The sequence below is a fragment of the Anas acuta genome, chromosome 3, assembly GCF_963932015.1.
Source record: "Anas acuta chromosome 3, bAnaAcu1.1, whole genome shotgun sequence".
NCBI classification, from domain to species: domain Eukaryota; kingdom Metazoa; phylum Chordata; class Aves; order Anseriformes; family Anatidae; genus Anas; species Anas acuta.
In genome coordinates, this window is record NC_088981.1 from 22,004,653 (window position 1) to 22,031,416 (window position 26,764).

The following is a 26,764-nucleotide window of genomic DNA, read 5'->3' on the forward strand; positions in this document are numbered from 1 at the left end:
GCTTCACCGAGAAGCCTTCATAGCCCACACCTGCCAAGTGAACAGGTGAGGGACCTCTGATTTGTTTTTCCCCAAAGGAAATTGAGTACAAGAACACTGATCTTGAACTTAGTCCCCCCTTTCTCTAACTCGGAGCAGCAAAGAGCATTCCTAATCTCTGCCAGCTACCGATGTGACTCAGGTGCACCCACACATGGAGAACAGCTGAAAAAGGTTGAGCCCAAGTGCAAAGGAAGGGGGAAGGAGACCATCTCTGCTAGGGGATGTCCTTTCTCCTGGGGCATTCAGATTTCCAGATGGTAAAGGGTGCTCCCTCTATCAAGCCACTCCTCAGCCCCAGAACGGTCAGAGCCTGAGAGGTTTTGATGCCTGGGCAATGCTCGCCACCAAGGGCATCTCAGCAAAGGGACCAACATAGGAAAGAAAAAAAAAAATCAATTCCAGTAGAAAAATAATTTAATAAAGGGATAAGTTTCAAGAAAATATCTGTATAGTAACAACATTTTAAGTAAAATGTCCACAAAAATATACATGTCTAATGCGATTATACATCAGTTTTCTGACAGGTCCTGTTTTAAACTTGGTTCAGTCCACATTGGTTTTCATCTAGGAAAAACCTTCACATCTACCAGGCTTCCTGGGATATATCAGTTTGCACAACAGAATCATACGAGAAACATTTTCTAGCTCATTTTAGGCTCATACAAATAAACTTTGATTTGGAAACAGTCAAGATCAGGTTATACCATATCATCAGGAAAAAAAAAAAAAGGAAATAACAAACAAGGAAAGCAAAAGAAGTCAGCCACCTAAGGGACACTGTCAGGCAAAAAGCACCAGCTCTACAATATGCACCACACGTAACACTGACATAGCTGGAAAAGGGGAGGGATGAAGGGAAAGATGGGCAAAGGAGAGGGAAACATCCCAGCATGGCCAGGGATCATGGAACTGCAAAAGGAACAGCCGGTAGAGAGGCCAGGGAAAAAACATGGAAGAGACCAATATATTTCTAGAAAATAGCTTTGTAGCACAGAAGATAAGCTAATTGCAGGAAATGAAAAGGAATCAGTAAAAAATGTTTATTTCTTATTTTTCTAAATGACTATTCAGCTGTAGGTCTGTCCCCAAAAGCCCTCCCCAGTTGTGCCAATTCAGCTGAACAGCTCCAAGCTTGATGTACTTCCAGGAGAGAGAAACATGGCTACAGAAAGCGAGGGATGCAAGAGTACAACAAAAAATAAAGAAAGAAATAAAGAAAACATCCTACTAGTGGAGGACAGGAATAAAACACTGAAAAGGAGATGTCTAACAAAAGATACCAGCAATGTACACTGAACAAAAAAAAAAAACAAAAAAAAACCACCATCCCACAGAAAGCAAATGGAAAATCACTAAAGAAATAAAAGGACACGCATTTTCCAAAGGATTTTTTTGTTTTTATAATCAATTATTTTTACATAGACAACTGAAACACACCAATATTTTGTGCGAAAAATATTTTTAAATAAACTTTGCTTGTTCTCAATTTTTGTACATTCTGATATACATATGTAACAAGGTTTATGGCACTGTAACCAGGATCAAAATCATATAAAGGAACAAAATAATTGCTTTCATTTATCCCTTCTGAACCAAGCCGGCTGCCATTTCACTATTAGACCTTAAAAATTATTATCTAATTATTAGTGAGCAGCCAACTCTATTGGATTGAACACTCAAAACAAACCCCAAATTATTATTGCACAAGAAGCCAGTGAAGGCATATGGCATAGAATGATCAAAGTCCCTTACTGTTAAAACCTTACACCCCAAAATAGAAAAATAGAACTGGAACATGAAACACACCAAAAAAACTTTTTTTTTTCTCTTTAGTTTGAGTCAGGAGTGTGAAAAGTGCCTTGCAGACTTTTTAAGCTGCTCTGATCTCCTTTGCATCAGTGAGCATTTTGCTAGGTTATCTTTAGCAAAGCCTTTGCAGAATGAAGGCCCTCATGTTTCAGGGAGTTTTTTCTGCTTTGTTTTGGCCATTTGCATTTCATCTTCAACTTCGGTTTCTTCAGTCTATGAACCTGCACAGACTACTTAGCCATAAACTCTATGAGTAGCTGGAGAGCAGGAGGAAGAAAAAACAAAACAGAAAAGCTCAATATTTCTTCTTCTCGTTTTGATTTTAAGAAGTATTCCTTTTGCTCCAAAGCCTCCCTGCTCTGCCAGTGCCTGGGAAGGAAACCACAACCACATCCCAAACATGGCCAAGTTCTTGGATCTCTTTTAAAAACCTTTACTCACAAAAAAAGGTTTTTATTCACAAAAAGTCTGCCACAACCCACCCACCCCCCCGGAAGCTAAAAAGAAAAACCCACCCATCACTGCCCTAAATCAGGTGAAGAATACGCTAACCCCTTCGTTGACTTCACCATCACACAACAGTTTCTACGCCGATCAGCTTTGGTGTGAGGATTCGTGGTGTGACGCCGTTGTTTAGATCTTCCTCAAACTCCAGTAACTGCCCCATAAAGTTAAGGTTGGGGGAAATGATTGGTCGCTTGCCTTTTACAAATTTATAGGCATCCGTCATGGTCATGCGCGTGTGCTTCATCAAGTATGCGATAACTATGGTGGCAGATCGGGACACACCAGCCTGGCAGTGAATGAGGAGACCTTTTCCACACTGATGGGCTTCCTCTGCAAATGAGAAAAACAGAAAAAATAAAGTTTCTGCCATTTCGTAAATTAGAAAAGCTCAGTGCAATTAGGAGTAACTTGATGTTAAAGCCCTTTTATCTGTTTAGAGGCACAGCAGTATCTCCTCCCCTTCCATCTCCACTCTACCTTCCTTCAGGGTTTCACAGTTCCTTCAGGTGAAGCACACAGACCAGCCTAACAGTGAAGATCTCCACGTTTGCAGATCTCTCTGTTAGAGATGAACTGTACCACTCAGAGATGCTACTGCACTGCTCGTAAGCACTGCCAGCAAATATTTATGCAGGCGGTCAAGGTCCACAAAAAGGCAGCCTGAGCTCCGTCCCTACCTCTCTCACAACACCACCGTGTTATTCAGTATCTCAGCTTCCCTGCCTTGATAAGCAATATGCCTTTCCAGAAGTAGGTATTTTCACATTCAGTACATAACAAAGAATATATGCACTTTGTTGTCCTAATCTCTGAGGCTCTTGAAATTAACTTCATCTGGGCAATCTGCACATTTCAGTTTCACTTCCTGCAGCTTTAATCTTCACTAAACTTGTGTTTGTTTTGTTGGCTTTTTTTTTTAATTTATTTATATACATATATGCCAATGACCTACTGTTTAAACATTTACAAACATTCTCAAATGCAATTTAAAAGTTTACCCTGAGGGAGGGAAAGCTTTGACTAGTTACTTCCCCAGCTGGCTAAATTTACTATGGAAAAAAAACCTCAATGGAGAAACACTTGTTTATTAAAAACAAAGATAGCCCCTTGAGCTATAATTATTAAAAAGGGAAGCAAAATGGGTTTTAAAATACTTTCTAAACCTTTTCAGAGCAAGGCTACTTTCTCTGCCCTTGGTTAGGTCATGAAACAATAAAAAAAAAAACAACATAGTGTGTGGTGTAGGAGCTCTAACCCCGCAGTTCATGGGGATGCTGGATGCAGAAGTCTCCCTCTCACCCCCAGAAGACCTCAGTGGAGTTTTGCAGTTTCTTTTTGAAACCTTAGCCTACTGCATCATCCTGTCTTCTTGAATTCAAAGTTTTAGGTTTTACTGGATTTCCTGACCCAATTTTTGTTCCCTAAGGAAAAAAAAATAAAAAAATTCCTCTCCCTTGTCCTCAGAGAGGGCTCTAGCCCTTCACTTCTCCCCAAAAGGTGCCTTTGTCCCCTTCCTATGAACATAGTGATCAGTAGGCCTGACAGTACTGCTGGTAGAGCTGAGGTTGGGTTAGGAGCCATTGGAAAATAATGACTTTAAACAGAGATCTTTTGACCTCTGCCATGCAGACAACCAATCAAAATGGCTGCTGTTGGAAGCTCCTTGTGGGAAGACTTGAGAATTAATGCTGTATATATCAGAGCTGCAGCGTAAGCAGTGCTTCACCTAGTCACCTTCACTGAAACGTCTCACCTGCAGGCTGTATCAGCACAACGACCCCCTGCTAAGCAAAACACAGCCAGACCCAGCAGCACCCGAGAGCTGCCAGCTTCAGAGCAGTGAGTCCCAGCACCACTGAGGCAGATGGGCTTAGAAGAATATGCTGAGCTTGGACTCACTACCCCAGGACCCAGCCCTATGACCAGTACCTGATCCTTGCTGAGCCCCAGAGCACCCCACAGAGCCAGCACAAGCAGTCTCAAGTTTCAGAGGAGCTGTGCACCTATGCTCTCATTCAGGAGCCATAAACAGTGGCTATTTTTGAGAGCAGGGACAGAGGAAGACAGCTCTGAGTCCACTTTTAAAAGTCCATGGGGTCAGCTAAGGACCTAAGCTGTGATATAACACAGAAGCATGTTTTCATCGTCTTGTCTTTCATTATCAAGCCTGAACTATTGGTAACAAGATTAGCCCAGCCTCAGCAAGAGGGAGAAAAATTGCATGCCTGTGGTTCTGCACCACATCCAGGCTGTTTCAGGAAACCTCTAAGGAGATGTACTTAGGCTTGACAAGCACCAATGGACATCCACTGTGCTGCAAAAGGTTGTGAACTCTGTACATGCACTGTGGAAGCTGTGCCCACAAATACATAGAGGAGGGCAAGAAAAGGTCCTTAAAAGCTTTCAGTATTACTCGACGTCCTCACTGATCAGGCCCCCTGCATGCAGATGAGGGGTGCATTGTGTGGACCATAGCAAGGTTCAGAGCAATATGGGTAACTTCATTTCTCTAGCCACCTCCCCAGTTTCAGATGGAGCTGCATCTCTGCTGTGAACTCTCTCACAGCCTACAGGGTTTGAAGTTAATTAATACTAGTTGTCACCACTATCCACTCACCCACACATACACTCCAAAGTTACAAATCTAATGGTAAAATAAGTGGAGTGTGAAGGTTTGTCAGTTTTCTCATAAAACTGAGCTGGGGAAGGCTCTGTTGTCATTAAAAATAATGAATATAAAAATTTGGATGGAAGCCACAGTGAAGGTTAGGAAATGCAAAGGAATCAAGAAGAGGGGATGACAAAAAAAAAATCTAAGCTGAAGGAAGCAGGGCTTCAGAAGTCCTAAATTTGGAGATCCAGCATCACTATCAATGAATAAAGTTGTACCCCTAGGCTACTTAGTCAGATGTGCCAGAGATGAGAATCAGCAGAAACACAAGGTGCTCAGCATTTCTGACGATCTAAACAGAAGTAAATACGACCTTGCACAGCCTTCATGGAAGTTAGAATCTGGAATTAATATTATGCTTTACTAACAGTTAAGGAGAGAAGACGGTAAAAACAGGAATCGTTTCAGCTGAGGATAATTACCAATGAACTCAAAAGCCTCTTCAAAATACTGCCTGAGATTCTGCTTGTTGCTGTCAGTGGCCGGGAGCCGCTTGTAGTTGAACATGCCTTTCTCATAGTGGTACAGGGGCAGGTGGGTGGTCACATTGATCACATAGCCTATGTTCATCCTCTGCATTTTCTCCAAGTCCTGAGCATCGTGCTCATTTCCGAGGAAGAGGAAGGGCAGGATGGGGGTGAGCTCAGCGTTCTCGATGTCTGGTGTGGTGGGGATGGACTGAGGTAGCGTGGGGGGCACCGCGGACGCGCCGCTGCCTCCTCCCCCCTCTGGGCACTCTTGCAGCTGGAGGGAGTTATCACAGAGGTTTTCGTGGTTCTGCCTGAAACCGCTGAGTCCTCCTGGGGAGAGAGGCCAAGCAGATATTTTGGTTAGATACCACAGGTAAAGCGCCACTTCAGCCCCACCTTCCTTTCGAGCATGCCCCAAGGACCACCAGGACTGGTGTCAGCCCTGCTGTCCCCAACACCACTGTCACAGCAGTCGATGCTGAGCACGGCCGCTGCTGGTGAGGGCAGCATGAACCAGTGGCACATGCTGTCCTTGCCCCCACGAGGCTGACGGCACCAAGGCACAGGCTCGTGGACAAACACGGCTCTGTGCAACATCAGGGCGCCGGGACCGCCTCACCTGCGAGCCTGTGGGAGGAGGTGAAAGAAAAACAAAGGCTTTTTTTTCCCCTCAAGAAGGAAAGCAACAAAACCACGAGCAAACCAGCTCTAAGCACACTGGAACAGGGCAGCAAGTCGGCCTTTTATCGAGATCTGTTCGTATGGGCAGGGAGTTTGCTTGCCAGAGGGCAGGCCTGCAGGGCACCCCCAGCCCCAGGAGAACAGCGCCTGGCCCGACAGGAGGATCACCACCCCTCGTAATGTAACAGCAACCAGGGCTCTCACTTAACATGTGGCAAACAGCTCTCCTTTTTCTGCCCCAGTTGTCTGAAAATATCCAGCAAGAGCTATTTTTAGGATATTAATATGGATTGGGAAACGGGTCCGAGGGGGAAGGGAGAAGTCACTTTTTTGGCTCACGTTCCCCCCCGGCTCTACCGCAAGTCACACCGATGGGTTTTTTCAAGCAGCATTTTCCCTCTTTCCCCCCACCCCAGGCTCCAGGCGGGTGTCTCCCCAGCCCCGGGAAGAAAAGCAGAGCTCCTTTCCACACCTCGGCCGGCGGTTACATCAGCCGCGGGCTCCCCACCTGCCCAGTTTCCATAGCGCTTACACAAAGCGCGGGCTGACATCAGCTGGCATGACATCAGCCCTCCCAGCGCAAACAATGCCAGGAGCACCACTCGGCGTCGGGCCTTCGGTTCCTGGGAGCCGATGAGGTAATGCGAGCAGGTGGCGAGGCTCGGCTCGGCTCCGCCACCCTGGGGAGGCAAGGGGCAGAGAGGGAGGAACGCCGCCGTGCCCCCCGCCGGCCCGCACAGGCGCGGGTTCCTCTTCCACCAGGACGCTTTGGAGTCACGCAGCCTGCCGAGGCGGGCCAAGTGTTCAGACTCAATTGCACTTTTGTCAAAGGAAAGCCAAAAAGGGGAAAAAAAAAAATCAGGAGGGGGGAGAAATACACTTGAGTTACTAGAAAGAGCTCCACCAGCCAAAGTAAACGCTGAGTGTCACCATCCTGGCTTTTTTTTTTTTTTTTCCTCCTTCAAAAGGTTATTTGTCTTTTCGGTGCTCTTTCACAATGACTTAGCAAAAGAAAGATTTTAAAGCCATGCTGTCACACTGGCTTTGGATCAGAAACAGCCAAGAACTTCAATACCCAAGTGTTGAGTGCTGCAGCTCCCAAAGTCCCAGTGCCAGCCCATGGGTGTGACCCATACAGGGCCCACCTCGGCACCCCACACAGCACGTGATGGGTACAAGTGCCCCAGACCAGGTCTTTGGGAAGGCTGATGACCAATTGAAGCCCACATGCACTATCTGAATGAGTTTACAGGATGAAGCACAAACAGAGCTGCCTTGAAAGATCCAAAGCTGTTGTAACAGGGGCATAAGGACAGAAGAAAGGGCAAGGATAAAAATCTGAGCTCAACTGCCAACCATACCACTTGGTGTCAATAAGGTCTGATAAAATCCTTTCAGGCTGCTCAAGAAAACAAGCAAGACCATGGTCCATGGTCCCCATGCTGAAGATGTCCGACATCTCACCCAACCCAACTGCTACAGCCTGGGCTAAACGCTGAACCCTGAGCCACCTTCCAGTTGTCCCAGCCCCGCTCCAACTCTTATTTTGCCTTTACATAGCTAAGCAATCCCTTCTGCTTAAATGCTTCTGTTTAAATGACACCCAGGGCATGCTAGGGTTCCCAAGGAAACCTCCAAAGAATAAGCAGCTTCAGTCACCCCAGGGTCAGTGCTGATCTTCCACAGCCTTCTGGGAAGAAGCGCCCATAGGTGGAGATAAGATCCCATTACTTCATCACTTGGGTGCAGACACACTTATGGTGTGGCAGGCATCATCTTTCACCAGCCACCTCACAGATACAGCAGGGATGGACAATCTGTAGGCAGTGAGGAAAGAGCTCGCTATATCTTTCCTCTGCCGCCTCCATCTGCCCCACCGGTCAGAAGACACCACCACTTCTGTTACCCATTCTTCCTCAGTGCCTGGTGTGAGCTTGGGCCCAGTGGATGAAAACCTCGTCTTCTCCTCCCTGTCATGTTTTGCAGAACTTTTCTGCTGTCACCATGGTCAGCAGAGAGCAGGAGGGGCAGGGCAATCCTCACCACTCCAGCAGGAATGTCAGGCCAAAGGCTGGAAGGTGATTCCAAGCACATCGTATAGAAGATGCCCAAACAAGTGCAGTAGCCAAGCACACAACTGCTCCATCCACCATTTCTTTCTTGGTGTCTGCTAGGGAAGAGGAAACCTCTCCTTATGTCAGCACACATCCACCCTCCCCTTGTTTTTCTCCCTCATGGCTATGGAGTAACAAAGTTAGAGTAGCATATACATATATAATGTTTAGAGTAGCATGTATAAGCAACTCTTGGAGCACACAGCCCTGAAACAGTGTGTTAGTGGGGATAGGATCCATCTCAGACATGAGCAAGGAATCAATGGACAGGAACACTGGGGCCCAGAAAGGATGCAGCAAGATGCTGTTGGAAGAAAGCTTAACTCTAAACACAACAGTAGGAGCTCTACTTAGGTCTGTGCTGAAATCAGCCTCTCAGGCCTCAAAACAAGATCTAGATGCCTCAGCAGCACTGCTCCTTAACTCCACTTCCCGCACACTTAGCATGCACCATCCTCACTCCTAGTCAATTTACATGGCACTAGCATAATTTAAATGGAGCTTGTGCATGCATAATACTCTGGTTTGCCATATGTTTGAAAGACTACCTCCAATAAAGAAACAAACAAACAAAACAAGCCCAAGAGAAGCTCATTATGACCATTCAGAAAGAGTCAAAGAAGGATGGACTTTGGACACGATGGTAAACACAGCATGCAGAAGACATCATTTAAAGTCTTTGTGCAGTAGGGGATAGTGAGTAAAGATGCTCAAGCCTTCCCAAACTTGGGGCAAGAAGGAGATGTTAGTGAGGGCGGTGGCAGGGAACATGGGTGAAGTGTACAACCTGGTAGGAGCCTCTCACCAGTACAAAAGGAAGCTGCGTTTAGAAGCAGCTTTTCAGCTGTTAGTTGCAATATACTGAAAGCCTTCATCATATACAGAGAGCCTCAGCAGACAGGCAATGTATGAACTGGAAAGGACCATCAGCATACATAGCAGTACAGTCTGAGCTCCAGCTACGAAGCCTATGCTCAGCTGTGTAGCCACTTTCAACAAGACATTCGGATGTTCAGGTGCAACCCACTGACAAAACAAAAATGCTAGCAGCTAGACTAACTATCAGTGTCCATTTCTACAGAGTGCTGTACTTGTAACTTGTCTTTGTTATCTTTAAACATACCACGTAGCTGTAATAATCAGGTAAAAAGCCTGAACCACCCAGCCAATTTGATACAGCCCATAAACAGATGCAGAGAACATTCCAAGTGCTTTTGTGCACTCTTCTCCAAAACAGCTGCTGGGCAGGTTTTGGGAGCCTGAACCTACCCAAATCCAAATGAAGTGACAGGCACACAAGGATGCCCAGTGCACCTAGAAACCCATGGTATTTCTACCAAAAGGGAAGGGATAATGGAAGTAGGATGCCCACAGCAGACAGCCTGACCTGCTATCTAGTAAAACGCATCAGAAGCCAGTGCTCTTGCTCACTGCTGTTGTGAAGAGCCAGAGAGGTTTGCAGTTATCACTACATAAGCCGCATGAAATATTCCACCACCCTGCCTTGCCAGAACAGTTAGTAAGTGACAACAGACTAGGGATTGTCTGAGATGTCAAAACTTTTAGGAAGTTTTAAGTCAGCACTGTGTACACTCCAGCTATTCATACTTGTTTGTTCAAGTTCTTTTTTTTTTGCAGCCATCTGCCCATAAACATCTTGCTTGATGCTTCTCAAACGCCCCGCTGCGCAGCGCCTGGGCAGCAGCTGCACGCACATTTCCCAGCTCCACAGCCACCCAGGAGCCCGGGGCTCACACCAGTGCTCTGAAGCCAGGTTAGCAGCTGGACGGGAGCCAGGGCAGCTCTGAGCAAATTAAAGAGAGACAAGCAGCATGATGCTCGCATAAAAGTCACGCCAAACACGGTGTCTGTCATTTGCTATCGGGAAAGGGTGTATTTGATGCAAAACAGGCACAAAAACGTATGGCAGAAACAAAGCAACCAGTTTTTACAAGGGACCGTGACCTTGCAATGGGAACGGACATCTTTACACAGAGCAAAACCAACAACACTTATCTGAATGCATTTTGTGTGAGTGATTTTTAAGGGAAAACAGAACTAAAAGAAATTCAAGCAGTTCAGTAACACCTGCCCCCCTCCCATGCCTTCCATGACACTTCTTCATCGGCGTGAGCATATCTACACTAGGATGTGGGCTTATGATATGTTCTTATAGATATACAATATGCTTCCTACCTGGAAACAGGATCTTACCCCACAGTAAAGAGAGTAAGTTACATTGCTCCCTCTCCCCCCAGGGGAGGGAGAGCTGAAGCAGAGGCAAGTACCATGAAGTAACTTGACCACAGGGTAACACCTGCACTTACCTTTACATCACCTCATGTGCACGGCTGGGCTTTGTTTTGAGAGCAGCAGGTACTGGGTGTTCCTGTTACAACTACAAACAGGAACGTGTTTTTATACATGACAGACTGCAGATGTGGGATCCACATTTAGATAGAACATGTGATCCCCGCAGACAAACAGGCCTTTTGTACAGCTTTGAAAGCTATTCAGATGGATTTTTGGATCCACACGTCCTCGATTACAATACCACAAAGCCAACTCAAAAAAAAAATACCACCCACCAAACTAAAGCACACATGCAACAAAAGCAGAAGTCTCACAGGGTTGTGACAAAGATATATTTGGTCTGCAACCTCCACCCCTCCCAAAGTGCCAGGCTCTCACAGGTAGGGCCACTGGAGAATTTGGTGATACGTAGCTTGTAGTGAGTGACTGAGAGCTTCAATAGCTGAGGAATGAATCCAAGTTTTAGCACATCCACTCAGCAGGTTTCCTGCGAGTACCTACACACCACATCGAGCCCCTACAGCTCAACCGCGATTGTGTTTAACACCAAAAGGTTACAGCTTTAAGCAGTTAGCATGTAGGGCACAAGCTAACACCAAGATGGGAGACACTCAGGGAACTGGTGCGTATCCGTTTAAGATCACACTTTGAATTTGTGCAAGTACAGCCTGTTCCTTTAAACCTGTGACCTCATTTATTTACATTACTGCAGAAAAGCACTGCCAGAAGCAACAGCTGATGACAGTCTCATGTATTTTTCCACTAAGACAACAATTAAACTGCTTCTGTGTTATTAATGAACAGATGACTTTGTGTCAAGTCGACTCAAAGCGCAGGACGCCTCAAGGTTAAACAAACGTGGCTCCAGCATGTAAAAATAGAGGTGTGCTGCAGGCAGGGTGCTGCCCAGCCGGGCAGGAGGGCGCAGACCTGGGGCCACCCCTGCACCCTGCTGCTCCTGTACCATGGGCAGAATGTACCTGGCACCCACTGATTAGTATGAACTAATCTGGGTCATGCTGTTATGCATCTTCTCTCCACGCTTAGCTACGCTTTTAGCAGCGAATCCATCACAGCTACTCGCCTCCTTCCCCCCCAGGGCAAAAGAACAGCTTTCCAGGCTGAAGAAGGGTTCTGCCAGCAGTGGCCAAACCCACTCTCAGGCTGTGGCAGCCACCACGATCATGGCTTCTTACCACCAACCAACGTCATGCCTAGGAGGTTGATGGCCATGCTCAAAGGGCCTTGTCTCTGAGCTGTAACCTGACGAGGGGTGCACCGAGTGTACATCTTCCTCCTGCTATTTCTGTGTTGTCTGACACAGGTAAAATCCCTAGCTCTCCACATTTCTTCTGTTACTCTCTCAACCTCTCTCCACTTTTTGCCTCAAGCAGGGGTAGGCCTACACGGTACCAAAAGCAACACTAGGGCCTGTTGGCACTGACAACATGCCTAGAGAGCACAAGAGCAAAAACCACCTTGTAGTGGAAGATCTAGCCATCACCACAACGTGGGTACTGAAAGGATGGACGTCCAGACTCCTCACGCACCACAACACAGCCATTTTCCCAGCAGAGCTCTACAGCAAGTTACAGAGAACTGCATTTCCCAAATCTTTCAGAGCAACGGGGCTAACTCAAGCACATCACTGCAGGCCTGTTTCTACTGTCTGAGACAGACGTCCTCCTTGCTGCAGCTGTTGGTGAGCATTGCTCAGGGTTCACCCTTACTGCTGTAGAAAGCTCAGGAGTTGCACCATGACTGAAAATATTGTATTTGGCTCACATAGCAGGAAGCAGAGATGAGAAGGGCAACTCCTCTCTCTCTCAAACAGGGTGGCGACCTATCGAACCACATTCACCTAGATGAAATTGGAAGTAGCTCCTCTGACTTCAAGGAAATTTTGTTGCCGTTTTTTTTTTTTTTTTTGTAATAAAAACATTGGATGGAGATTAAACTGAGGTTGAGCCCACAATGCAGGGGGATATGCATCCTTCAGCGGTACAAGGAGAACACAGTGATGCCAAGGCTGTTTTACACATTACTATTTCTGCTGTTGAAGAATAGAAGAAAATAAATAAATAAATCAATAACTGCAGCCACGTTCAGCCCTTTGGAGCAGAAACCTCATTCACCACCTTTTCACAATTTAAGTATCTTCATTGGCTTCAAGAATCTACATTGATTTTAGAGAACTGGGGGGCAGGGGAATGCAAAGGCATGAATAACTACAGGTTTTTTCTACTCTGCAGCTGCTAACATGAGATACGTCTCAGTTGCCAGTCCTACAAGTGTGTTTCTCGCCTGTCCACAGGAGGTTCAAACAACCCGTTGCAGGGTTTCTTTCCCTATCACCCACACAGCATTTGGCATCAGCCTTGCCACAAAAGATAAAGCTTTAGACAAACAAACAAAAAAGTAAAAGTAAACATAGTTCACAAAGAACAGCTTCCACCTTGATACACTCAATCTAATCTAGTCTCCCTCTAATCAAGCTGCCAACAGCACTTCAAAAAGGGGAAAAAAAAAACTCCCAAAAAAGCAAACCCATGCATTCCAGAGAAGTTGCAAGGTCAGTTTTTTTCCATTTGTGAACTAGCATGGGAGGTTGGTTTGTAGACAAGCTCCAGCCTACAGGAGTTACAAGCACATCCTTGACACAATTGCTTTGAGGTCCCTTTAAAAGTCAAGCGTGCAACACCAGATATAAACCAATAAGTTCCACCCCCAGCTTTGAGGCATACGCGCATGCATTTGCATGTTATTTCTAATTTCAACTCACTACATCTCACGCCCCTTGCTACAGCACATCCTCTCCTGCTGGCCTCTTGCAGCCCCTAATCTTATCTACTGTTATCTAGTACTTCAACACCAGGAACAGAGCGGGCTGCTGCCCTGAAGGACACAGCCCAGTGGGGCAGGAGAGAGGTCACTGAAGGCAGTTTCTTTTGCAAAGGGACACTGCCTCTGCTCAGCTCCTCTTATTTCCTCCTGTCATGCTTCCACCCTCGTTCAAATGCATTTTCTCCCATAATGTCTCCCACACCTGAACATGAGTTGCTTCTTCCCACCACTAGCTCCTACCCCTTTGCTTTTCCTCTTCAGAGGAGCACTAGATCATCCATTAGCTGTAATTAGAAACAAGCAATTTTGATTAATTTTCTTTTTAACCTGCTGCTGTGGAATGTTTGTTAGTATTTTTGCTTGAAAGTTGTGTTTTTTTGTTGTTGTTGTTTTTGTCAAACTTGGTTTTGCCTCAAACTCTAAGCCTGGGACACAGGCCACTTATGCAAGTTACATACCTCCCTTCCCCAACTCACTCAACAGCTCTTCCAAAAGATACCATTAATGCTTCTGGACAACTTGCCAGCCCCTCCAGAAGTCACTGTAAACACTTCTGGACCATGTCTGAATTCAGGACAGTGGTTCCAGCTCTGTAACTAGAATCCCCTATATGCTGGGATATATAGAGTCTGTCCATGTGGGAGAAACAAAAGCATTCACGGAAGAGAGAAAGAGAGGAGGGAAGAAAAATACACCACATGACAGCATCCTTCAAAGTTATTCTCAGGAAGCAGTCAGGAAGATGAAAGAGAAGATATTCTTGATTACAGTATAAAGAACATGTGTATATATGCGTGTGTGTATAAATAAATAAAAGCACAGCTTGGAACAAGAAAGTCAGTCCCCCAACCCAAACACACTACTGTGACAATTTTGCAGTGACAGATGAGGATTGGACTTACCCTCCCTGGAGGGCAAGCGTTTATAGCAGAAACTCAAAATTAGACACATTACAACTTCTCATAGCAAAAGTATGCTCTCCCATGGGGATTTAAGCTAACATGAAGTCCAATTAAATAATCACTGGAAATGTCAGCATAAACCCTGAAGGAATACATACTTCTACTGTGAAATGCTCCCACTGGAAATCATATTAACAAAAAGGTCATCAAGAAATGCTAAAGCTATGTACGAAAGGGAAGTGAGGGGGGAGGGAACAGAAACTATTTTAAAGTCATAAAGATACCACAAATTGTTTTATATTGACAAAGAGCTATAAGTCTGTTTTCACAGACAGGCAGAACAGAACAGACCTTCCCAAAATATCAGTGCTCAATCTGTATTATTATTAAGCTTATTTTAAATTTCAACATAATATTAAATAAATATTATATTTTCATATTAAATTGCCTCCCATGATTGCCTATCAGCATATGCATCCCTAAAGCAACCTGCCCACCCTCACTGCTTGACCCACAGCCAGCCAGCAGCGGCTGTGCCCATGCTCTGGGGTGTGCAAGGACCAAGGCAGCTCAGAGGGCCCCGGCTCAGCACATCTGAAGAGAGAGAAGAGACCAGGCACTGTTTCAGACATCTGCATGTGTAGGAGGGGACAGTTATATTTAATTAGTACATATTAGAGAACACTGACATTTCCATGGGTCAGCCATCTATTTGTTCACTTTACCCTTTTAAGGGCAACCTCTTCTCTTCAGGACAGCTTCACTCCAAGCAGGCTGATTTGTTTCTCCCGAGAATGAACACATGCTCTTTTCCAGTCCAAACCACTGTTCCTCTTCATCAGAAACACCAGCAGTACATTGCATTAATTTGTAAGAAAAACAGAGCGCTGCTGTAACACACCAATGTTTGTGAATGCCATTCATTCCTGCTGGATTTAAATCCTCTTAAAAATGAAGAGTTTCTGTTCTTTTGACTAGAAATAATAATATCTGTCTCTCATTTGACACTTTCCAACAAACTATCTTGATGCACATGAAGAAAATCCAGAAGTAAAGGGCACTGCCTTGAGATATTCTAGTACCATACTGTCCTAAAATAAAAACATCAAACTACCAGAATGAGCAAAGTGCCGGCCAGCTCCCATGCTGTCACATAGACAGCATGGCCAGCCCAACCAGAAATTGAATCCCGGCATGCTACAGGACTGTTTGTTGATGTAGGCTCAGAACCACTGAGCTGTACATCTCGCATGCCTTTCCCACCTCATGACATTAAGCCAGTTGCTGAACACTAAGCAACTCGCACCTTCCTGGTCTTCAGGAGACTCAAATTGGGTCACAGCACTGGGTCATGCAGTGGCTGACAACCCTCATGGCTGAGGAAGCATAACTAGAACCTACACTCCAGGATCAAAGGAAGAAGAGTTACAGAATCCAAAACTCAGCAGCAATCAAACAAGGAAATCTCTTCATCTAGATCAAAACCAAACTGAGTCTCCTTGTCTCCGCAGACAAATAAAGAAAACTTCCCAGAAATCACAGGCACTGTGTTATTCACTGATAGAGCTGTACTACAGAGATGTTAGAGATGTATAGAGATGTTAGCCTTACAGGGCTAACAGAAAAATACCTATGAAGATTAATCTCAAGCTAAACAATCATATTAAGTGTTTTTATTTATACCTACAATATGACAGCTAATTCTATTGTGTAAATTAAGAATAACTTAATTTCAGTCAAGTGAACAGACAGGACTCCCATTATCTTAGCAAAGAAGACAGCCAAGACAAATTAGAGTCCATTGTTGACACAACACAGGTCACCTACCTTAACAATAGCTTTTGCTTTAAAACGTTATTGGTCACTTCCTCACTTAAGGCTTAATATCACACTTCAGTGACATAAACTAGTGACAAACAATTCAACTAACATGACAGAAATTTGCAAGTTATCCTTTATTTTCCAAATTCCTTAAAGCCATTGTAAAAATAAATAATAATAATAAAAATATAGAGAGAGAGAGAGAGAGAGAGAGTAATTCATTTGTAGATGAGGAGCAGCATTTGTTGTTCTTTCTTCTACATTTAACTTGAAATGTTTCTTCTCTGTTATGGTGAATGGAGTGTGAATTAAACTCGGGCATGTTACAGATATTTTTTAAAGCTAGATTGTAGCAGAAAAAGTTAGAACCAACACATTCCCCTAATTTTATTTTATTTATTCCCCTCTGTCCCTCACCCAATTTCTTCCTTCGAAGCCTTTATCCCAGCCAGAAGGCCCTCCCAGCTCCAGAAGTGCCTCTGTGCCCCCCCAGCAGCAGGTGCTGACAGATTTACAGTCCCCCAGGGTGCTCCAGCCCCAGGCCCCCAGCTGGGACAGCCCCGTGCACACACTTGAGCCGCCTGGAGCCCGGCCAAGGATGCTGCGGACGTAGGCCCAGCAGTGCCCCGGGCAGCAGCAAGGGGAGGCTTATTCCTTTGGGACATGTAGGACTGTGTGGCACCTGCACCTACAGGGCTGGTCCTTGCAGACTGGCTGGTTCAGGTCTCACTGCACCGACTACAACGGGAGCTGTGATGTGCTCGTAGAGGCACCGCCATACACAAGTACCAGGAGAGCACAGGCCTGTGCTTCTCTGGGATCCGAGCCACTCACAGGGGAGCTTTTTTGAGAAAGGACATAACCTGCTCACAAAGCAGAGAGAGAAAAATGAAACTTGAGTTTTCAGATGAACAAAAGCCACCCACAGACAAATCAGAGCCTACAGCATATTACTTCAGCAGAGATGCAGTGTTAAGGGACGAGGGTGTCTGTAAGCCCCTCTCCCACTTCATGGGCCATGGCTGAACCTGGGTCAATGACACTTAGCACAGATCACAGTCAGAGATGAGATCAGTGTTACAAATGGTGCAAAGAGGAAAAAAAAAAAAAAAAAAAAGACATTGAAGTGACTTGTCCAAGGCCTCACAGCAAGCCTATTGTGTGCGCTTAGTCAGAGCTCCCCAGCCCTGAAACTGCTTTGCTATCTAGGCACAGTTATCCCTCCAGCCAGATTACCCCTTTCCTGCACCACACAGGGAAGGAACTTCCTGTCTTCCTCTCCCCTTCAAGCCTTAAAATGCTGCTGTACAGGTCCAGAGCCAGGTCTGCGACCACCTGCCTGAGGGACTTTCACTCCTTGGGCTCCAACAGCTTTCAGAGCTGATGCACAAAAACTATCTCCAGAGGGCTGAGATGCTTCCAAGGCATGAGTTTGCCTTTATCACAGATACTGGCTGAAGCAAAGAGTTTCCTGTACTGAACAGTCACAAGGCATTAAAAATCCCCACAGATTCATTGCTGAAGCTCATGGGGCATAAAAGCATCAATCGGCCACACAGCAAGAACCATGATTGCCCCGGGATGTTGAAGCTGCAGAAATAACCCCAATGAAACATTTTGAAAGTAGGCTCAGTGCCCCTACATGTGTGCTTTTCATAGTAGCTCCCATTCTGCCTCCACATAGTACTGCTACACTGACAGGCACAGCCACGACTGCTGGCTCGTTTTCTACCCCAGCCAAATCCCAGAGTGCATGAACAGCTCTACCATTATAAACACTGTCAAGAAGTTTACTGGATCAAGGCCACAGCTCACAGGTAAGAGGCAACCACCTGAAAGACCTGCCAGATGAAGCCGAAGCAAGAAAACGCAGTACTTAAGAGGGCACCTTTACTCACCTTCTTCTTAATAGGATTCTCTACCAGCTCTAAATTTCAGGGGAAGAACTGGGAGGTAAAAGCCATACGATATCTGTTCTTCTTTCAGTCCTGACTTATCAAGCACCTCAGGTTTACCTCACAAAAAGTTTAACTTTCTGTACTTACTACAGTACATAAATGTTTTAAAAATAAATAAAACATTGAAGACAGTTTCAGGTGAGTACCTAGAAACAAAGCTCCAGGCAAACAACCACAGTGATATTCAGGTCAACCTTGTGTTTTCTGCAGCCAGTGTTCCTCCAAGCCTACCAGAGACAACCCAGAAAGGCCACGGCACCACGCATAATCTTATCTTTTGCACAAAGGGACAAACAAAGCATTAGGTCATCCTTTAAACAGATTAACAATGATCTGTTTCATTAAGCAGCAGGACTTCTATCACCCTGCAAGCTCACGGTGAATATTTCTTTTTTGGTTGGTTGGTTGATGAATGTGTAAGATTCAAGTGTTAAGACCGTGTGCATGCTGCTCCCATTCATGGTATTTCTTCACTTAATAATTCCTTCTGTAAATAAAAAATTGTAACATGGCTTTTCACAAAGTAAAGAGTCATAGCCTGAAGACAAGTGGCTGATCCCCCACTTCAAAGGTATTGAAAAGGCAAAGAAACTTTTGTGCTCCTAAGCATAGTTTAAAAGAAAAAATAAAATACATGAGTTGCTGCTGCTTTAAAAGAAATAAAAGCATATACATATTCTAAAAAAGAAAAGTATCTGTATTATTTAAAAACCAGACACTGCTCAAACCTCAAATTCAGTTATTATTCCAGCCTGTGCCTCTCAGAAAGGCTGTGGTAACTTTAAGAATGAAAGGCCATAAAACATCGGTAAACACTTCTATAAAGGCACAAAGATCTTACTGGTAGAGCATCTCACCCATAACAGGGGAAGGCCAGCACTTAAGGCTTTCAGCTAATTATAACCCAACTTATATAAACTAAGAGCATCACAGAGGATGTCTCCTCAGTTGAAACAGAGCTGGAGCCAAACTTTTCTTTACTAGCATTACAGGTATTTGGCTAATATAACAGTTTCCTTCTTGATTCTTAGTTTGGTTTCCAAGTGTATGAGAAACTGGACACCTAAAAAGAGAAGTCTTCGTGCTCGTCTCTTTCCAAGGCATGGACTTTGCTCCTTTTGCCTCCCAAAACATGGCAGGTACCAAGCAATCCAGCATTTCAAACTTTAAGATGCCATCATCTGGGAAGAAATGCTACACTTTCCATTACTGTTGAACTGGAAAATTTAGTGGTTTAATCTTCCGAAGAAGCCTTCCACTTCAGATAAAGAAAAGATTTTGTTCTAAAAAATAAATAAATAAATAAATAAATACCATAACAAAACAACAAAAAAAAAAACACACTATTACCCCATTTTATCTATATGCAAAAGGTGCACATGCATACACCCCACTCTTTTAAGTGTTGTGGCTGATAACATTATTACCTTAAGGTGGAGGGGCAGGGGAGGTGAGGAATGTATTTCAGGTCCAGCAAACTGAAGGTAAAATCCCTTCTGGAGCCAGGAGAAGTGTCATCCCCGTACCATCCCCCCGCAGTGACTGATGAGGCCAAATTTCCTCCACAGCACAGAAGGAACACATTTTAAACACACTGGATGTTTCACATGTATTACTTAACACTTAAAAATACACATTTCCCAATTTCAACCATGACCTAATAATTATTCAGTGGAGATCTCCAGTGGAAATAAGTGCCAGGCACATATTTAATTGGACAGCTGGATTTTTTGACCATTGTGTCAAGTTCTACTCTCAAATATACTTGTGCAGAGTAATTCAATTAGGGCTTAAAGTAACACTGGCACTGTTGAATTACATAATTAATAATAATAAATCATGTATTTGCAACAGATTATGACAGCAGGTATTCCAAAGGCAATGATCGTAGTATTTTGCAATGACATGGGAGAGTATAAAACAGGTACATGTTTATTCCTTTTATAGGTTTCTTGGCCCCTTTGTAGTTGTTTCAACTTCACTGTTAGGTGACTTCAGCATTGGTGAGAGATCTGAAGCTATTCTTAGACTGTGGCAGCAAGCCTGAAGGGATTTTACTGGCAGGTTTTACACACCTTGCTATTGAGACCCAGTCACTTAATTTATTTCCCTGTTAGATGAGCAATGACAAGACTGAAAACCAGAGCACAAGTAAGCTCCTCAAACCAGGAACAAGAACAGAGAAGCAACTAATTGTTATCATCGCCCCTTGAAATGCTCCAGCCATCACTTTAAAGCACAAAGGGGAAAAAATGGATTATTAGCAAATTTACATCTTACATCTTTGTTTCTGGATTCTGTCTTTCCCCGTGGTCAAACACAGCAGCTTGAGTACTGAGTACAAGACTTCAATGGGTTCACAGGGCTCCTGCAGCTGGGGCTCGAAAAGGCAGAGGAAGAAGGGTAAGATGAAACCAACAGCACTAGACACTGACTAGGGAGACAAAAGCAACTTCTCTTGTTGAAAGCTGTTGAAACGTTTTGGCACAGATGCTTCAATTTTTCATTTTCAGTTCATTTGTAGATTTAATTTAACTTGAAAAGAGATGCTCAACTCCAAACCTAAACATTTCATTCTGTGTAAAATCATACTTCCCATTTGAATGCAAATGCATTTCCTACTTCCTATTTTTATGTCCCAGGAGCAAAATAAAGCACGCAAAAAGCCCAAAACTGCAGGCCATTTTCACTATGAGCTAACACACCCAAGGAAGGCAAATTCTTCCAGTAAGGCAGAAATACTTTGGTGTTCTCCTGTAATGGTCTCACCACAAGGTGCTGCTGGGTTTGTGGGAAGGAAGGCAGGCACAAGGCCATCCAGGATAATCTGGGCTGCTGGGGTCTTCCTCCCCAAATTCAGCAACAGTTTTGCCATCAGCATCAAGCAGAATGGGGGCCAGGCTCACGTCACTGTTTTTACCTCCTCTCCTTCCCAATACTAGGCAAAAAAGATGCATACACAAAGAGAAAGGCCTTTAGGTTTCAGTAGAAATGCAAAACCAGTCTAGCATGAATGACTGTGAGCACGCAGGGGAAAAACATGACTGCTTTATATTTTATATAAGATATGAATAGTAGCTTCAGCCTCGATGCCTTCAGCTGCTAATGCCCATGTAACAACAGTGTTAAGAACATGGTATCTTTCTGAGGGAAAATAAGAAAAAAAAGAGTTACACCAGTATCTGAGTGACTGATATAGCTTCTGTACAAAGAAGTGATTAAGTCTTTGCTTCTGAAGAGCTGAACTGAAAATGATACCAATCTTCATTTGTGACAAGAAACACTCCCTATTAAAGGAAGTAGCAGAGAGACACAAAAGGAGGCACAGAGCTCTTAAAAACCCCGTAAAGCCCCAGTGCTCTCCTGTCAGTCAGTTTATATCGGTCTGCTACATTAAAAATAAATCAGACCACCTCTTTTTAACCGGAGCCTAATAAGGAACCCTGTACATACATTTATCTATAGACCAGTCTGGCCTTTGGAAACGGCGCAGGAGTTTAACTGCGACTTAAAAAGACTGGGGCACCTAACCCTAAATACACCCGGGGCCACGCCGCTACCCGGCGAGCAGTAAGCCCGGGCTGAAACCCAACGCCGTGCTGCCGATCGGGTTCCCCCCACAACGTGACACCGCGCCATGAGCGGGGCGGCCGCGGGCCGCCAGGCCGCACCAAAGATGGAGAACGTGGCACCGGGTCAGCGGGACGCGGAGTTGGCCGGCGCGGCTAGCAACCAGTGTTTGCAAACACAACACGGGATCAGATGGGCCGCAATAAATTAGGACTGGACTGCAGCAAGCGAGAGAAACCACTTGAAGGGAAAAAAAATAGAAAGAGACAGGCAGAGAGCTACCCCCGGCTTCCTTCTGGTGTCTGCACCCACAGGCGTGCAGGCCCACCGGGCGTCAGCTCCTGGGTTATCAAAGCATGAGGGAAAAGTAAAAACTGAACAGATCAGTGAAACTGAATAATGAATGCTTCCAGTACCACTCCTTAGGCTCTCTTTCAGTTTCTGATCCCTTCTAAATGCTGCTTTACCATGAGCTGAGCACACTTTGAGCCCCACTTCAAAGACAGGGAGGGAGGTAAGGTGACAGCAGGAGCACTCTTGTTTTTGTATCTTCTCCCTTCTGCACTTCCCCAGGTGAGGTCTGCTCTAGCCCAGCCAATTACTACACCCAGAAAGCAAGGGATTTGGCTTCCTCTGTCTCCCAACACAGTTCCAGGTCTGCTGGCAGAAACAGCTCAAGGAGGGGATTTCTCCTAAGCAGGTCTTTGAAATAAATGCTTACATTTCTCAGTAGCTGAAGACCAAAAATGGCCCAAGTAATCCCATAAGCAACCAGTTAAACCCATCGTAACACCCAGAAAGCAGTGGTCAGCCTCAGAAGGTGGGAGCAGGGGCTGCCCACAACCTGCCCACAGGGCCCCACAGCTCCATGGCCCCATTTCAATAGGCACCTCCTATGTCAGGAGAAGAAAAACTGCCAGTTTGTGGTGGCAGGAGCTTTGCTGTTTTCAGAGAAACACAGAGAAGTGGGGTGCTGAAGATGCTTGCCTTCTAAGGGCAGGAAGACTTCCAGACTACACCACACAAGCCATATGCCTGGTTGCAACAGAATGAGTACCATCAGAGAGAGGAGACCTCAGGGACGAGACCTCTGCGAAGCACCTCCTCTCTCTGTCGCACAGATAAAGGGCACCGTCTGACCTAAGACACTCAAAAGCATACTGTGAACCTGCAGCAAGCGTTAGTCAACCCAGCATGACCCAACACTTGCTGTGAGTTAGAAGAAAGTTCAGTGCAATTTTAAGTTTCCACAAGATCTAGCCGAAGATGAGTACCTTACTGAACTCTTAGCTCCTAGAAGCGTATGAAACTAAAACAGAGAAAATGAGCTAAACCATTAGCCCAATCCATACTTCTGCCACACCATGCAGGGTAGTTTTTCATGTAAAAGTTACTACTTTCAAGTGAATTAAATACATACAGTATGAGGTATTCAACAACTCCCACAGTTTCTCAGTACCATAGCCAATCTCTATCAACTATGCCTCCAAATGGCATAAATACCCAGGGGGCAAATAGCTTTAATCTAGAGGACAGCTTCGTTATAAATAGGAGATAGGAGCTACAGAATAAAGGGAAGAAAGGAAAAGTGTCCTTGGATGCTGCCTTAATTGGTGGGACACATTCCCCCCCTTGAACATTAATGGATAGGCCAAAGAACTCATTAAAACACGACCCTTTCAAGTAGGAAAAAAAAATACATATAAAAGTGTGCATCCACACATACACATGAAGGCTAACTACCCTTTCAGACCCCTTTTTAGAGGAGTATCTCCCTCTGTCTGTTACTCTGACCCTTTACCACCAAAACAAGGCTTGACTGCTCCTCAAGTTTTGTCAACTGGTCCATGATGCAATGCCCTAGACTAAGCAGCCTCCTTTGTCTTTCTTTTTCCCTTGTTTTGCTCTCCCCATTGCCCATCCCTAGCACCTATGAGTTCAATTTTATATAGACTAAAATAAGTCTGCTAAGTAAAGGTCAATCTGGTGACTAAGAGAGAAGTATGCCCTCCTGGACTTCTGCCCCTCAGGCTATAAATATTTAGAGAAAACAGTTGGGGAAATTCTTTGTCTACACAGACAGACACCAGGAAGCATGTTTCCTCCTTCTCCCAGCTCCCACCCCCTCCACTACTCAAGGACAACAGTCAGAGAAAGGGGAGCATCTCCCCACTGCTGCGCTTCCAGCTCCATGATCTGGCCATGGAAGACATTTGCTTTGCCACTCGTGTGCCACTCAAGGCACACAGCTCTTCCTAGAGATAAATAGCCACAGTGAGTGTTCAACCACCAGCAAAGAGTACACCCAAATACATGCACAGCATGTGGGTCAAAGAGGGGGGTTACCTTTTAGGACTAGGGGTTCCTTGCCTTCTCGCTTGAGTGACTCCAGCACTATATGGAGTGGCTGGGAAGGCATTACTCTGCTTGGCTCATTGGTATTCTCATCATAAACTATGATTTCTTTGGAAAAGATCCTCTTGAAAGAGTCCTTGCCTTCCCGGCAGGAGATCAAGTCCAAGACGGTGATCTTGCCCTGCTGGAGCCTTCTCCGGCTGATCTTGTCAGCACAGTTAATGTGGACAGCCCCTTGAATGTGGCTTTTGTTATACTCCATGAACGGCCTGCAGTCAATGATGACAGGCCCTTGGTTCTGTTGGTGGCTCTTGCTGCATTTGGTCATCTTCTTCGCCAGATCGTTGGGGTAAATGATTTTGATGCTAGCTAGCTGCTTGGTGGTGCCCGACACCGGGCTCCCCACTCCACCCAGGGGGCTCAAGTTGCCGGCGTTCTCATTGCTGTTGACCATTTGGTTGGCGGGGCAGGCTGTGGGGGCTCCGGCGCTGCTGGTGCTCGCTTGAGTTTGGGCCTGAGTGTCCTTGTCGTACGTTGCCACAGTGCAGCAACTGGCACTGCTGCATCCACAACTCAGGGAGCGTGCAGAGCCGTTGGATGAGGGCATATACGTGAGATTAGCAGTCTTTAGGGACACGACAGCTGCGCCGAGCAGACTGGAGTGGCTCTCGCTGGCAGAGGAGGCAGGTTCAAGATAGCTAGAGTCTAAACAAAGGTTGAGATCCTGAGGTCTCACTGGCCTCGAAAGTGCCACCACTACCCTGTCGTCTAAAGGAGACGGAGGCATGAGGAGGCTGAGGACTAGCGAATTAGGAAGAACTCAAGATCACCCTGCAAAAGAAAGAAGAAAAAAAGGAGGGGAAATGAGGAGAAGAAAAAGGTGATGAAAACAGATCATGAAATCACGTAAGCCTCCTGATACTACAAACCGCTTCATCAATACCTATTACCCACAGGTTCACAGTCCCTTCCAACAGCTACCAGGCTGCAGTAGCTGTTGAGGAGCCCTTCCAGTCCCCACAGCAAGTACTCCAGCTCCTTGCATGTGTGCGAGTGGAATGCCGAGTGCATGCAGCTCCCGTGGACTGTGCTGCTACACCCGGGGGGAGGCATTTGTCTCCATGCAGATGGTGCTGAGCTATTCTGAAACCCCAGGCATGCACCCAATGAAGAGGCACACTCTCATTTCCTTGCAGTAAGCAAAGGAAACAACTCCGGGACCGACTCTGCTGCTGGGAGCAGCGTACGGGAGCTGAACGTCTCAGTGGCGATACGCGACTCTTCCAGCAAGCAGGAATAAGATTAACTTTTCAGTAAATTATCAGGGACAAACTCAAATGCAAAGTTTAGAGAAAATAAAAAAAAAAAAAGGGAGGGGAAAGGGGGTTCTGAGGACCTTTACAGAATGCGGGTTCATGCCTGGCTCTTCCACCTGCCCGGAGGGGCTACAGCAGCCCCAGGCCCAGACTTCCAGAGGGGACCCCGGTGCCCCGGGCTCGCAGCTCCTGCCGCACAGCACAGCACGTAAACCCCAAAACCTCCGCAATTCCACGAGAAACTGGAGAAGAGCAACAAGCCCAGCGCAGCCCAAAGGGGCTGAAGGTCTGGGGAAGCCACCCGGCCCCAGCACAGCTCCGCCAGGACCCCCGCTCCCCTCCAGCAGCACGCCGGGGGGCTCGCTCCCGAGCTGCGGGACGGAGCGCGGGCAGCTGCGGTGCGGCTTCTACCCCCGCAAAAAAAAAAACAAAAAAACAACACAATAATAATAATGATAACGATAATAATAATAATGATAATAATGATGATGATGATAATTATGATAATAAAAGGAAAGCAGTGAGCGCCTTCTCCTGATGCAGTTTAAAAAGAAAGAATAAAAGGCAAGGTAAAGAGACGAGCTCCCTACAAAAGAGGAAAAAATTAAAAAAAAATAAAAAATAAAAAAAGGGAAAAAGAAGCGGAGAAGCGAACTTTTACCCCGCGGCTGGGCAGCGCTGCCCCGCACAGCCCCGCTCCCGCTCCCGCGCCCTGCCCCGTGCCCGTACCGGCGCGTGGCGGCGCGCTCCGGTGCGTCCCGCGCCGAGGGGCCCCGCGCGGCCGCCGCTGTGCCTGGCGCTCGCTGCCCCGCGCCGCCGGCCGCGCGCCGGCCGCATCCTCCTGCTTACTTTCTCTTTTGCTACCGCGTACAAGTACGGCGCCGCGGGGGCGGGGCCCGCGGCCAACGGCGGGGCCGGGGGCGGGGCCGGGGCGGTGATGTCACCGCCAGCCAATCGGGAGGGCGCCGCTCCCCCCTCTCCCTCCCCTGAGCGCGGCCCGCCGTGGGGCTGACGGGGGCTCCGTGCCCTCAGCCTGGGGGGGGGGGGGAACGGGCTCCCCTCAGGGGCAGCCTCAGGCACCCCCAGCCCCAGCTCACATAGGGGAGGCTGGGCGCGCTCTTCGCCCAAACGATGCCCTGCTGGTGAGCCCAGGAGCTCTCCACAGGCTGGTTGATGCCCCACGCGTGGTGTGCGGGGGTCCTTCCAGCCAGGACGAGACATCCGAGATCACCCAGTCCAACCCCTGACCTAACACTGACCAGTCCTCCACTGAGCCGTATCACTCAGCTCTACATCTACACGTCTTTCAAGGACCTCCAGGGACAGTGACTCCACCACTTCCCTGGGCAGCCCATCCCAATGCCTCAAAACCCTCTCATAAAGAAGTTCTT

General features: G+C 46.2%; 1 protein-coding gene across 1 annotated transcript; it reads right to left on the reverse strand.

Moving 5' to 3' along the window:
* Nucleotides 1-438: 438 nt before the first annotated feature.
* Nucleotides 439-26,259, reverse strand: DUSP10 (dual specificity phosphatase 10). Its single transcript, XM_068676047.1, has 4 exons — nt 26,103-26,259; nt 24,049-24,888; nt 5,452-5,829; nt 439-2,688 (listed from the first exon to the last, which is right to left on the reverse strand). The coding sequence occupies exons 2-4, from the start codon at nt 24,842-24,844 to the stop codon at nt 2,423-2,425; spliced, it is 1,440 nt and encodes a 479-aa protein (XP_068532148.1). The 5' UTR covers nt 24,845-24,888; nt 26,103-26,259; the 3' UTR covers nt 439-2,422.
* Nucleotides 26,260-26,764: the final 505 nt, after the last annotated feature.